General features: G+C 31.9%; 1 protein-coding gene across 1 annotated transcript in view; it reads right to left on the bottom strand.

Annotated features, from left to right (window-relative positions):
- LOC140433998 (lachesin-like) overlaps positions 1 to 13,456 on the bottom strand; it is a 675,206-nt gene that overhangs the window by 53,239 nt on the left and 608,511 nt on the right. The window contains exon 7 of the mRNA XM_072521967.1: positions 11,498 to 11,617. Coding sequence (XP_072378068.1) covers positions 11,498 to 11,617 — 120 coding nt within the window. The remainder of the gene's footprint in view (positions 1 to 11,497; positions 11,618 to 13,456) is intronic.

Below are 13,456 nucleotides of genomic sequence, written 5' to 3'. Positions count from 1 at the left end.
TCTTTGAATTGTCGGCAATAACTAAATTTTTTGATTGTTAGAAAGTTTAAATGTGAGGTTCTGTTTTAGTCAGAACGCATGTGCTGACAAATTCAAGTTGTAGTTCTTTTTAATCTTTATGTCGTTAAGGTTTATTGGTAAAACCGAATGAAATTAAATCCCAGTATAGGGAAATATTATTTTAGATTTTCTTTTTTAATTATATATATATATATATATATATATATATATATATATATATTTATATATATGTATATATATATATATATATATATATTTATATATATATATATATATATATATATATATATATATATATATAACTGTATAGTCTAGAGATCGCTGAAACTATTGTACCAAATGACCGAACTACCGTTTCAAAAAACACAATGACGTGTGAAATTGCAAAAGTTACCAGAGTAGTCTAGATGGTGCATATAAGAAAACAAATCACAAACTACTACACTAATACATACATCCGCCTAGAAATAGATACTTAGACCAGCATAGCGGAAAGTTTATAAGGAATTTCTCAGACAACTTTCGAAAATTTTTAGATCTGAACTTGCGGGAACTATTTAGCCTAGTTTTAATTTTATCCATCGTCGTAATATTATAAAAAGTTTTGGAATTGTTTTATTGTGTTTTATAAATGGATTAATAATTCATCGTCATACAAAGTGACTAGAAATTATTTAAAGTTCTGTGAGGTCTAGTAGAAGGAAGACAAAAACTTAATAATTAATAATCAATGTGTTTAAAGTTTAAATTGATTTGCCGATATTTTGTAGCTTAAAATAAAGATGATAAGGCAGATAGAAAGAAATTATGTATAAAGGGCAATATAAAGACAAAAAAGAAGAAGGCCATCTTAAGAATGGCAACATGGAATGTAAGAAGTATTACCAAGAAGAAATAAAAGATAATAAGATTGAAGTAGTAGCTACACAAAACAGAAACAAAAAGAAAAGAAAGAGGAACTACGACTTTGGAAAATGGAAACTTGTAGCATTTTCGTTTCACCTTGTGTATAATAAAACACCGAAAAATATTTTTAATCTTTTTTCGTCTCATCGTGATCATTGGTGGTACAGCCCTATAAAAGAGCCTCGATCTTCCCAAGTCTATTACGCCAGTCAGTTCTATCCATTTCCAACTGTTGCCAGTTTGCTGCGCCTATTTGTCTACCATCCTCATCTACACCATCCCTCCATCTGAGTTTTGGGCTATCCCTACTTCTACTTTCCACAGGTTGTGCCATAAGGATTCTTCTGGGAGGGATGTTCTGCTGTGATCTTGCCAGTCGTCCTGTCCATCTTAGTCTTCTTATTTTTATAAGGGTTACTACGTCTTTACCAGCAAATATATATTATGTTTATATCTGTGATATATCTCGTAGTTGTACCTCCTTCTCCAAACACCATTTTCACAGATGCCACCGAATATTCTTCTCAGTCCTTCTTTCAAATATAAGCAGGAGGTTTTCATCTGCCTTGGAAATGGTCCATGTCTCCGACCCATATGTCAACACTGGTTGTATAAGGGTTCTGTATATGGTTAGTTTTGTTTTTTTAAGTTTCTGCTTCTCATATATCTACTCAGTCCAAAATAGCATTTCTTTGCTAGGATTATTCTTTGCTTGATTTCTTCCGTCATGACGTTCTCCTTGGTGATCAGGGAGCCTGAGTATGTGAATTTGTCCACCACTTCAAAGGTAGAGTTATTAACCGTGAATTGGTAGCCGATGTTTCTGGCTCTATTGTTGGGTGTTGATGCCATTATCTTAGTTTTCTCCTTATTTACTTGCAGGCCCATATTTTTTAAGGCGTTTGACAAGGTGGTATTCATTTCTTCTAGCTTGCCTGTTATGCGGACAACTAGGTCAACATCATCTGCATATGCCAAAATTAAAAATGTTTCCTCTGTTGTCTATTTGGGCATCCCTGACCGCCTTTTCCAGAGCTATGTTGAAAAGGATACACGCCAGCGCATCTCCCTGTCGCATGCGTTTCAAATGCCTGTGGTTGTTCGACTGTGTATTTCGACTTTGCAAACAACTTTACACATTGTAGCCTTAAGCAATTCTATCAGTATATCAGGGATGTAGAATTCATCCATGGCTTCATACAATTTATTTCCTAGGACACTATCATAGGCCGATTTAAATATGTCAATATTGAATGTTTTGGCTTTTTCCAGTATTTGCCTTAGCACAAAGATCTGGTCTGTTGTTGATCAACCAGGCCTAAAACCACTTTGATATTCGCCAAGAAGCTCCTCTGAATATGCACTCAGGCGACCATATAAAATATTTTGTATGCTGTATTAAGGAGGGTTATTCCCCTATAGTTTCTACATTCTAATTGATCACCCTTTTTGTGTAGCGGGCAAACAATCCCAATACACCACTCTTCAGGATTTGTTTCTAATTCCAGGTTCTCAGTATAATTTTATATATGATTAGTCATAGTAGCACCTCCACATTTAATAAGTTTCTCGGGTATACCATCACTTCCTGGAGATTTATTATTTTTTAAGTGCTTTATTGCATCACGTATAATTCGATGCTTGACCTCCCCAAGATTTGTTCATTTTGTGTCTCCATGGGCCGAATCCAGATCGTTTGACGTTTGTGTGGGACAATGTGTTTTTTTCTTTCGTATCCAATTCTAATATATTAAACTTTCTTAATAACTTAAAAAGAAATAATCAGCCAGTGAAGTAAAAAAAGTCTTTGTTAAATTTTTCTAAATAAAATAAACATTCTTTGTTAATATGCTAAGTTTTGCTGTCATGTCAAACTAAAAAGTTATAAATAAATATAAGTTTTATGGATCAGCTAATTGTTATATTTTAGTTTTCTTTTAAATAAAGTTAACCCTGATAATTAATTAATAATTCCAAAAGTTTTGATTTTTTGATTGCATTTGTACAGTATTATCCTTTTCTGTCATTTGGTACATAACCAAAATTTTAAAGTGTTTAAACTACATATTTTAAACTACCTATAATACAAATATACCTAAATGATCAGATATTACAGGATCGTAGACACCTGTTAGTTTATTAATATTAGTAAATATATTATCAAGGCAAGAGCTTGAAGTAAGTGAAACTCTTGTGGGCGCTTATGAAATGTTTTTAGCCGTACATGGTTAAGAAATTTCGTATTTCACAAACATGCGTTGTGTTTACTTCCATATTTATGTTAATGTCCCCAACTATCATTATATTTTCATAATTTTTGTAGGCGAAATTAATATATATATATATATATATATATATATATATATATATATATATATATATATATATATATATATATATATATATATATATATATATATATATATATATATATATATATATAGAAGCGGCGCCAGCTGTAGAAGACTCGCTTGTTATATTTATATATATATATATATATATATATATATATATATATATATATATATATATATATATATATATATATATATATATATATATATATATATGTAGAAGCGAGTCTTCTACAGCTGGCGCCGCTTCTCGCATCCTAATTTCCAGCGTTTTCTGTCGAAGCAATCTTCAGTTGTTAGATCTCTGGCGGTCATTGCATCGTCGACATCGTCTCTCCAGGATCGTCTTGGTCTACCTCGTTTTCTTCTAGTTGGCGGAGTCCATTCCTCTATTTTTTTTTGGCCATCCATTTTCAGGCATTCTCTGAAGGTGTCCATACCAGTTAAGTCTTTTGGCTTCGATTGTGTCTATTATGTCTAGATCGATTTCCATTTCTCTCCGAATATCTTCGTTTCTCATCCTATCAAGTCTAGTGAGCTAGCAACATCGTCTCCAGTAGTTCATTTCAATGGCCTTAATTTTTTATTTGTTTCTTTGGTTTATTTCCCAGAGTTCGGCGCCGTACAGCCCAATACTTTCTATTATTGTTTTATAGATTCTTCTTTTATTTTCTTTTGTTATTTTTTTATTCCATAATAGTCCGTGTAGCTGTCTGGTGGCTGATCTTTCTTGGCCAATCCTGGAGTGTATTTCTTCGCTACTTCCTGCTTTTGATGTTATTTGGACTCCCAAGTATTTAAAATTGTCTGTTGGTTTTATAGTTCCCATTTCGATTTGTAGGCTTTATGGTTTTTCTCCTACAACTCAGTACTCAGTTTTTTGTATATTAATTGTGAGGCCCCATTTGGTATACTCATCTTCCAGTTTTCTAAGCATGTAGCCTACATCACTCTCGTCTTCAGTTAAAATGGCTTGGTCATCAGCGAAGTGTATCGTGTACAATCTATCATCTCCGATTGGGATGCCCATATTGCAGCACTTTCCTCCCTACATTGAGAGTGCCTCATTTAGATATATTTTAAAGAGTGTAGGTGCTATGCAGCAGTCTTGCTTTCGGCCCTTACTAATAGGAATTTCTCTAATTAATCTATTTCCAGTTTTAATGTTTGCCGTCATATTTTTGTAGAGCTGTTTTAGTGCTTGTATATTTTTTTTTGCTTATTCCTTGTTTTTCCATTGCTACCCAAAGCATTGAAAGTGGTACACTATCGTATGCCTTTGCGAAATTAATAAAAGCATATAATTTAACCTTGAAAACAGTAATACAAGATCGATAAAGTGCAATTATCAGAAAACGATTATTTTTAATTTAAACACCACAGAATTCAGCATTCAATGGATCACAAAATTTGTTTATATCAACAAGCTTAAGTTAAATATATTTAAAACCTTAGATAGCTACACCTCCATGTAGTCTACTTTCTCTATAATATGAAGAAACAAGTTGACAATTGTCTAAGTTTATTCTTTTTAAATTATCTGAGTTTAACCAGTGTTCAGAAACTCAAAAAATGTCATAATTTTTTTAACTTATAAGCATTTATTAAACTTAATCCAGTAAAAGAAATTTTTGGGGTTAGGCACTTTTGCCTTTGAGTCACTCAATTATTGATTATACTAGTACAAAAAGAGAGAGGAGCTACAGTCGGTTCACAATTTGTTGATAGCTCACTACAAGTTTAACCCTAACTAGAAAACTGAAATACAGAGAGGATAGGTAATACGATATAATAGTAAAAACCAACCTAAAACTGACGGTTTAAGACGTTTTCGACTAACTTACCTTATATCTGAAGGAATACAATACCTTATAATCCTATTACGGGGGTATTTTGAATGGTTAGAGATGAACGACCAGTGTCGTAGAGTATATGATTAAAACATTTATTTGAACTAAATAAATATATTTTTTAAATTGTACTTATGTAAATTGTATTTTTTAATAAAACTTATTTATTTTATTCAAAAATAAAAAGTTTCTTGCCATTTGTAAAAGATACATTTATTTAATTAAGGAAAAAGGCGCCAAATGTCGCCTGGCAAAATTTCCAATGTGTTTTAAATGTATCCATTATTTTCGAATCCGGAGAAAACTAATAAATATTTTTGAAAAATTTAAACGCAGAATGAAAGATTACATTATTACTGAGGGCAGAAAGTCCCTGAAAACTTCTACAATGTTTATTTTAATATGTTATGTAACAAGGGTGAAAATAAAAATAAAAAATATATTGCATGCAAAAGAAACTTTTTATTTATTCTAATAAATATTTCATTCTGCCTTTAAATTTTTCAAAAATGCTTTTTAGTTTCCTCAGGATTTGAAAAAAAAAATGGATACATTTAAAACACATTGAACATTTTGACAGGCGACATTTTGCGCCTTTCCCCTTTAATACCTTACGATTACAACTATTATTACTTACCTTATATAATTACGATTAGAAAACTATTCAAATTCAAAATAAATAGGACCAACTTCGGAATCCGAGTCATCTTGAGGGTTAATAATTAGCGGTTGTGTCTCTACGGTCGCATCAATTATGTTATCAAGATCCCACATTTTTTGTTCTTCTTCTATTACATGCCTTACTGAATCTTTCCAGTCTTGTTCTGTAATATGTTGTAAAGACTCGTATAACAATTCACGTATAGCTTGTATTTTATATAACGTATTTTTTCTAGCCACATAACTTTTCATTTGTGCCCAAATGAGTTCAATTGGATTTATTTCGCAGTGGTAGGGTGGAAGTCTAAGGACTGTAATGTTTCGCCTTTCCGCCATTTTGTCAACTACGTATTCCTTGAACTTAGATTTGTGTTGCCGGTCAATTTTTAGAAGTTCTGCTTTTACCATTCCATCTTCGTAAGGCAGATACTTATTCCGCAGCCAGTCAAGAATATCCTGTTTCTTCCACGCAGTCATTGGAAGTCTCTCTACTAGTCGTGAATGATAAGGTGCATTATCTAATACTACAATTGAATTTGGTGGTATGTGTTCAATCATCTGCTCAAAATACTCTTCGAAAACATCAGCTGTCATCTCCTCGTGATAGTCTTTTGTGCTTTTGGACTGAAATTCCAACAAACCATGCTTAACAAATCCTTTTTCACTGCCAATGTGAGAAATTATTAATCTACTGCCTTTACCAGAAGGTGGGGAGATACCAGTAGACCAACCTTCCATAAAGGCTTGCCTGGAGCTTAATATATTTTTATCTGACCAAATTTTTTTTATAGTATAACCTGAGTTTACCCACGTTTCATCCTGGTAGAAGATGGGCCTTCCTTCAGCCCGGAATTTTCGTATGGATCTTAGATAATTTCTTCTAAAACATATTATCTGCTCCCGGTCAATCAAAAGTGATTTTCGGTCTGATTTCTCCCACCGGAAATTTAATTCTTTTAAAATTTGCCACAATTTAGTTCGTCCGATATGAGGCAAATCCGGGTCGTCTCTAACTTCTTGTAAAATTTTGTTTAGGTTTGGTATTTCTTTTTTGAAAAAAAATCCATGAATTTTCCTTCGAATACCATTTTTGGCAAATTCATCAATTTCAATAGGCTTTTTCCCTCTCTTTAAGTGTTCGTTTGTGTTTGGGTTAGCTATACCGTGTTTTTTTCTTTCTGATAGGAACCTATATATAGTTGACTCTCCTACGCCAGTCATGTTGGCACAAATTTCGACTATGTTGCGAACAGTGTTTGTGGGATTCTGAGAAACCAGAGCATCGTGAACATTCAGGACAATAGTCTTCTCTCTTGGTGAATAGACAGACTTACTGACTGTACGCAACAGTACCGGTGTAAAACTTGATGATGAAGCCATCACAAACAATCCATCAAAACGAGCACGAGCGAAAGGTACGTATATGTTCGTAGGTATATGGAATAAAAAATCACTCACGCACTGTATATAATTCGCAAAAGAAATATTCGAGACGCTAATTACTGCCGTAGACGCGGACACACCGACGAGCCGTAAATTACATGCGATCAAAAACGTACTAAACAAAAAAATTGTTTTCGTTCGTAATAACTTCACCCTTTTAAGTTAAGTTTCGAATATAAACTGAACAAACGAGGCACGTGGTCAAAGCATACCCATTATATTATTAAAAATCTGGGGAATTCCATCCTAATTATCTTGCATTGAATAGTACCTTCGGATATGAATTCCAGGTTTTCTAGTAAATACGTAATAGAAATATAATATAATTACATAACATTAGCCGTGAAAGTTTTAATTGTTTTTTGCTAAATATATTAGTATTAAAATATTATTAATATTATATATATATATATATATATATATATATATATATATATATATATAACAGTATTAAAAAATATTATATTATTATTTAATGAATGAACACCTCAGGAACGCCTATGGTTTACGACCATTTTATGAGTTTGAGGCACATTTCGTGCTCGCAACAATTTATGAACGGAGAATAGATAAGTGACGATGTTGTAACACAACTTCTTCTGTAAAAATCAGAATATTACTTCTCACATCCACCTCAAAACAGATCCGCCCTAGTCTACTATCCGTCATTCACGATAACGAAAATCCAGCAGGATATTCTGTATCTAACCCTGTAGATAAAATGCAAATACCCATCAAAAATTCAAACAAACTGTACAATTATGCAAACAGATTAAGCAGATCTCCACGAAAAATTTAATGTACGTCTGCCAGAACATGATAAACGATACCGAAACGGAAATTTATAAACGCCGTCGTGTGCCGTCTTAAGATCAATTATTAAACTTGCCCACATCTGACAAAAGAAACCATTAGCATTGACGTTGAAGTGATTAATCTGAATGCAGTTCATCTAGTAAAGAGCTGAATAATCAATGAAAATTTTAGTTTGTGATAAATTACGGGTCTTGCCCCAAGTCGGATGATGCTCTTTCTTCGAGGCTTTTTTGACGGCGCATCAGGAGAAGCTCTTTCCGGTATTATTCAGCGAAATTTAGAAAATTAAACAGCAATTGTGAAATTTTAAGTTTTACTTAATTGTATTTAGCATCTTACAGGGCAGATTTATTATTAATTTGATGGGCTGAACTGTTAATGATGTTAGTAACTAAAAAGATATGAATCAAGGAAGAACTCTCCAAAATTGCAATAAAAACTTATGCAAATGCGGGGATAAATGATTTTATTTTAAAGAATTTGCTTGTGAAAAACAATATTTAAAAATCAATAGTTTCTTTCAAAAGCAAAACAAACAGTAGGGGTATCATATAGCCAACTAAAAACGATGGATTTATATAGTCCATTTCGATCATATTGATAGCACATTATGTATGCAAATCCCTAAACTGTTGATACGGGTGACTCAATGAAAAATAGATATTTGTCAACAAGTTTACAGAAGTATATAGGAAAATAATTTTAAATTGAGTATGACCACCAGGTATAAAGGTTGAAGCAGAATAGAATAAAATAGTTTTGAGGGTTACTAATCCCTAAATAAAGTTGCCAGTGTCGGAGTGATGGAGATTAACAGGTACTAATGAATTTGCAAGAAATGTAAGATGTTTATTTTATTGGTTATATAAAATAATTTGTGGCCGTAATAGGGGCCGATTTGTAAAAAAATGAATATTATTTTAATCAAGTTCCATTTCAGATTCACTGCTTTCTTCAGAATCTAAGGAATCTTCAACTCTTCAATGTTAATTATTACCGGTTCCAGCATTGCATCAGTCATATTATCCAAATTCCACATTTTATTTTCTTCCTTGTGAGCATGACTAACAGCATTTTTCCAATTTTCTGGAGTTACTTTTAATAAGGAATGTTCTAATAATTGTTGTAAGTCTTCTAATTTAAAAGTTTTGTTGTTGCGTCCGACTTCACCCTTTACTTGAGACCATATGTTTTCTATCGGATTTAGATCACAGTGGTATGGGGGTAAACGTAAAATAATTACATCACGATTTAATGCCATTTCATCAATTATATATTTTTTATAAGCTGCTTTATGTTGCCTTACAATAGGTAATAATTCCTTTTTTGTCGAATTCTCCTTGTACTCAATTGCGTGTTTATCCAACCATTCGATTATCTCTCCTTTTTTCCATGCCGTTGTTGGCAATTTTTCTGCTAGTCGTGAATGGTAACTAGCATTATCCATGACCATGACAGAATTTTTTGGAATTAAATCCAACATTTGCTCAAAATATTCGTCAAAAACGTCAGCAGTCATTTCCTCGTGGTAATCTTTGGTTGATTTTGAGGCAAAACTTAATAATCCACCATTGACAAAACCGTATTCGTTTCCAATATGGGTTATTATGAGTCTGCGTCCTTTTCCATCGGGAATATTGTTTATTCCAATAGATACACCTTCGACGAATGCCTGACGGGAACTTTTCACATTTGTATCAACCCATAGATATGGTACAGTATGACCTTCATTTAGCCAAGTCTTGTCCAAATACAAAATTGTTTTCCCTTCTTCTCGGTACTTTTTAATAGTTCTTAGATAATCTCGTCTCCAACATACAATGTAATCTTTTTCAATTAAAACGAATTTTCTTCTATTCTTTTACCAACGAAATCCCATCTCTCTCAATAGTCCCCATAAATTCTTGTTGCTTATGATTGGTAACTCTTCGTTTTCTCTAATTAATGTTTGGATTTTATCCAATGTTGGAAATTCTTTGTTAAAAAAAAAAAATGAGTGGACGCTGCGTCTTATCATGTTTTTATGTATTTCTTCAATTTCCAAGGGTTTACTCCCTCTAATCTTCTTGGGAGATGAAACAGTTCCTCCTTTTCTTTCTTTTAGGAATCTATAAATTGTTGCTTCTCCAACCCCTGTCATATTTGAACACATGTTAACGATTTCACGAACATTACTTAAAAGGCGTTGATGTACAAGTGCATCGTGTACATTTATTATTATATTTTTCTCTCTTAGACTGAAGGCACCTTTAAAACTACACTTAACCGGGATAAAACCTGTTGTCGACGTCATTTTTAAATGCAAATAACAAAATATCGACACCAAAAACGTAGGTAGTTAAGACATGCACAATGTACATCTACAAACTAAATGGAAGATGCAAACAATTTCTAATTTATATTATTGGCATGAGCTGTAATGTGGCATAAAAACTACTTAAACTATCATTAGTGAAGCTTTATCAGTAATTCCAGGTAATCGTTCAAAGAAGGTGTTCTTTTTGTGTCAGGTGATAACTTGTATAGAAAACAATAATCACCTTTAAATTACTGTTTACATTAATTTATTTCGTGAAACATTGAATTCTCTCGTAATCACCCGTGTATAATTAACAATAATCGTGTGGCATATATACCGACGTTTTTTACGCACAAAAAAGGTATAGTGAGATTAGTGGACACTTATTTTACAGAAGATTTTTTAAAAGATAATGAATTGTTGACGGCATCATAAAATATTAATTTTTTTTATTTATTTCAAAACAAGTATAGGGTGACGCCTATGGTTTTTTGACCTGTTGAGGATTTGCATACACAATGTGCTATCAATATGATGGAAAAGGACTATAGTAAGGAATAAAAAACTTTTATAACAAATGTAACCTCCTGAAAAACGTATTACTAATTAACGTATTAACTATTATTTTTTATTAGAGGGGATTGGTTGACGTAGAGTTGACCTTCTGTTATTCTTTTCTTGCTAATTATCATAAGCTTTGTCTTCTTAACGTTTATATTGAGTCCACATTGTTGACTGTAATACGTGATTTTGTTCATAAGAACTTGTAGGTCTTCTAAGTTGTCCGACCAACAAATATACTTTCACAAAATTTTATTGCAATCGGTTCAGTGGTTTTTAAATATTAGCTTAGACAAACATCGTGACACGAGATTTTTATATATAAAGATATTGTAGAATTATGTATATTCATTTTCCTACTTATTTGTGTCAAACTGACAGCACACACAGAATTTACTTACATAACTTCAAAGTATAATGATTCTTAACCGAACGTTAGCTATGCCAACTATCGCGAATTCTCAGCGAGTACATCGACGGGATTGTACAAGTGTTTAAGTTATTAATTTAGTTTACTAAGTGGAACGAGGTAAAAGCAAAATGAGCGGGAACGGGATGTGAAGCTGGATAGGCAGACACATTCATACCTGTATCTCTAACCCAGTAGTTGATGGATTTCGGATACGCTTCTACGTTGCATTCTAGAGTGACGTCTGTGCCTAAGGGTGCTCCAACTAGTTGATTAGGCACGTGTATGACGGGATGAACTGGAACAAAATACATGTAAGTTTTAATATTACATGACTATTTCATACATTTTATTACGTTTTATTTTAACTTAAAGTGTATTTATGATCTATTCAAGTACAGGATAATAGTAATATATATTTAACAGTTGTTTGATTTACTCTAAAGTATTATATCTTTTAGACGAATTTATCGCATAGATAATATATATAAAATCATTGAAATTTATTCCAAAATCTCCCGTTTTAACTGTTTTTTCTTGTTTCTCTGTGTACCAAGCACTTAGCGTTAATTACCCCCATTACCCGAGAGGTTGGCTCCTCCATTACCGTGACTAAAACTTATACATATGTATGTCTGGAATCGTCGTAAGAGCATTTAGAATATAAAGGCTATTAGAGAGACAGATTCTAAACTGAAGCAAATAAAATCCGTGCGGATGAAATTGAATGTAGGAGATTAGGGGGTATTTACATCGAACGTTGACCATTTAAGCTGCTATCTGACCGCTCAGAGCACGTCTTAGAATATGACGGGCGATTTTGGTAGCTTCAGCTAAAGCTTGTTAGCAGTTTATGTATTTTAATAAGATTCTGTTAGTATTACTGATATGATATCATATGATGTAAAATGGCGTTTATGCTTGGCACGAAATTATTCTAAAATATTTATATGATACGAAGATCTTAGTTTAAAATTGATAATATAGTGGCAAAGTTTGCCATTATTATAAATTGACTTTTTAAGTTTATGTTATTCACTCTTGGTTTTGTAGACCAACATGAACCCCTTAATAAACACACACACATATATCTATATATATATATATATATATATATATATATATATATATATATATATATATATATATATATATATATATATATATATATATATATATATATATATATATATATATATATAGATATATGTGTGTGTTTATATATATATATATATATATATATATATATATATATATATATATATATATTGTTATGATGTGTTGTTTGTTTGAATTATGAGCAATGAGTATTTTAAAATAATATATAATAGGGTTTTTGTCGCGGTTCTCAAAGAATTAGTTTGTAAGTATGTTCTTTTAAAATTATCCTTATTACAATTATCAGGAAACAAACATATATATCCAATTCATATAATATTTAAATATAAATTTGAAACAAATTATCTTTAACCCTTAACTACTGACGTGGATGTTTCAGAACGTAGACTCTGACATGCGGTATGTCATACCGTTGCCTATTCTCCTTTGTTTTTAATATGAATTTATCTTATATCACTGTATTTGTTTTTTATATCAACTACGGAATGATTCTTCACATTTCTGTAGCATAATATACTGCTACAAGTAAAATAAACTTTACTTTTTCAAGAATATTATGAATGCACGCATAATATTTAAAAAAATGGTGGACGTTACTACAAAATCGTTTATAAACTAAATTACAAGAAAAATTGATTACTTGTGATTAACAAATGGTAAAATAATGTTAAAAGAAACAGACTAATGATTTAAATTTAATGAGAAACTAAAATACAAAATTCTGACAATAACCAAAAATTACAATAAAATAACTATCTAAGTAGTCATTTTGCGCGCAAGGTCCGCAATTTTTCTTTGTACACTGTAAGCACACTGGTTTTCCACAAGAAAAGCACACATAAAAAGTCTTTCGCTTTAATGTACAAGGGCATAAGTAACACGTCTTCTTTTTCTCAAGCCTTTCAAAATCTGCTTCTTTTTGGCGTTTTTGTCCTAGTATTCGTTCAATACCACATAATAATTCTCTCGGGATTCTGAGATTTTCGAGTCTTCTTTGTAGATGAGGTAAAAATAATTG

This window comes from Diabrotica undecimpunctata, chromosome 2 (assembly GCF_040954645.1).
Source record: "Diabrotica undecimpunctata isolate CICGRU chromosome 2, icDiaUnde3, whole genome shotgun sequence".
NCBI classification, from domain to species: Eukaryota; Metazoa; Arthropoda; class Insecta; order Coleoptera; family Chrysomelidae; genus Diabrotica; species Diabrotica undecimpunctata.
The sequence above is the reverse complement of the archived record's forward strand: the minus strand, read 5'-3'. Positions and strand labels throughout refer to the sequence as shown.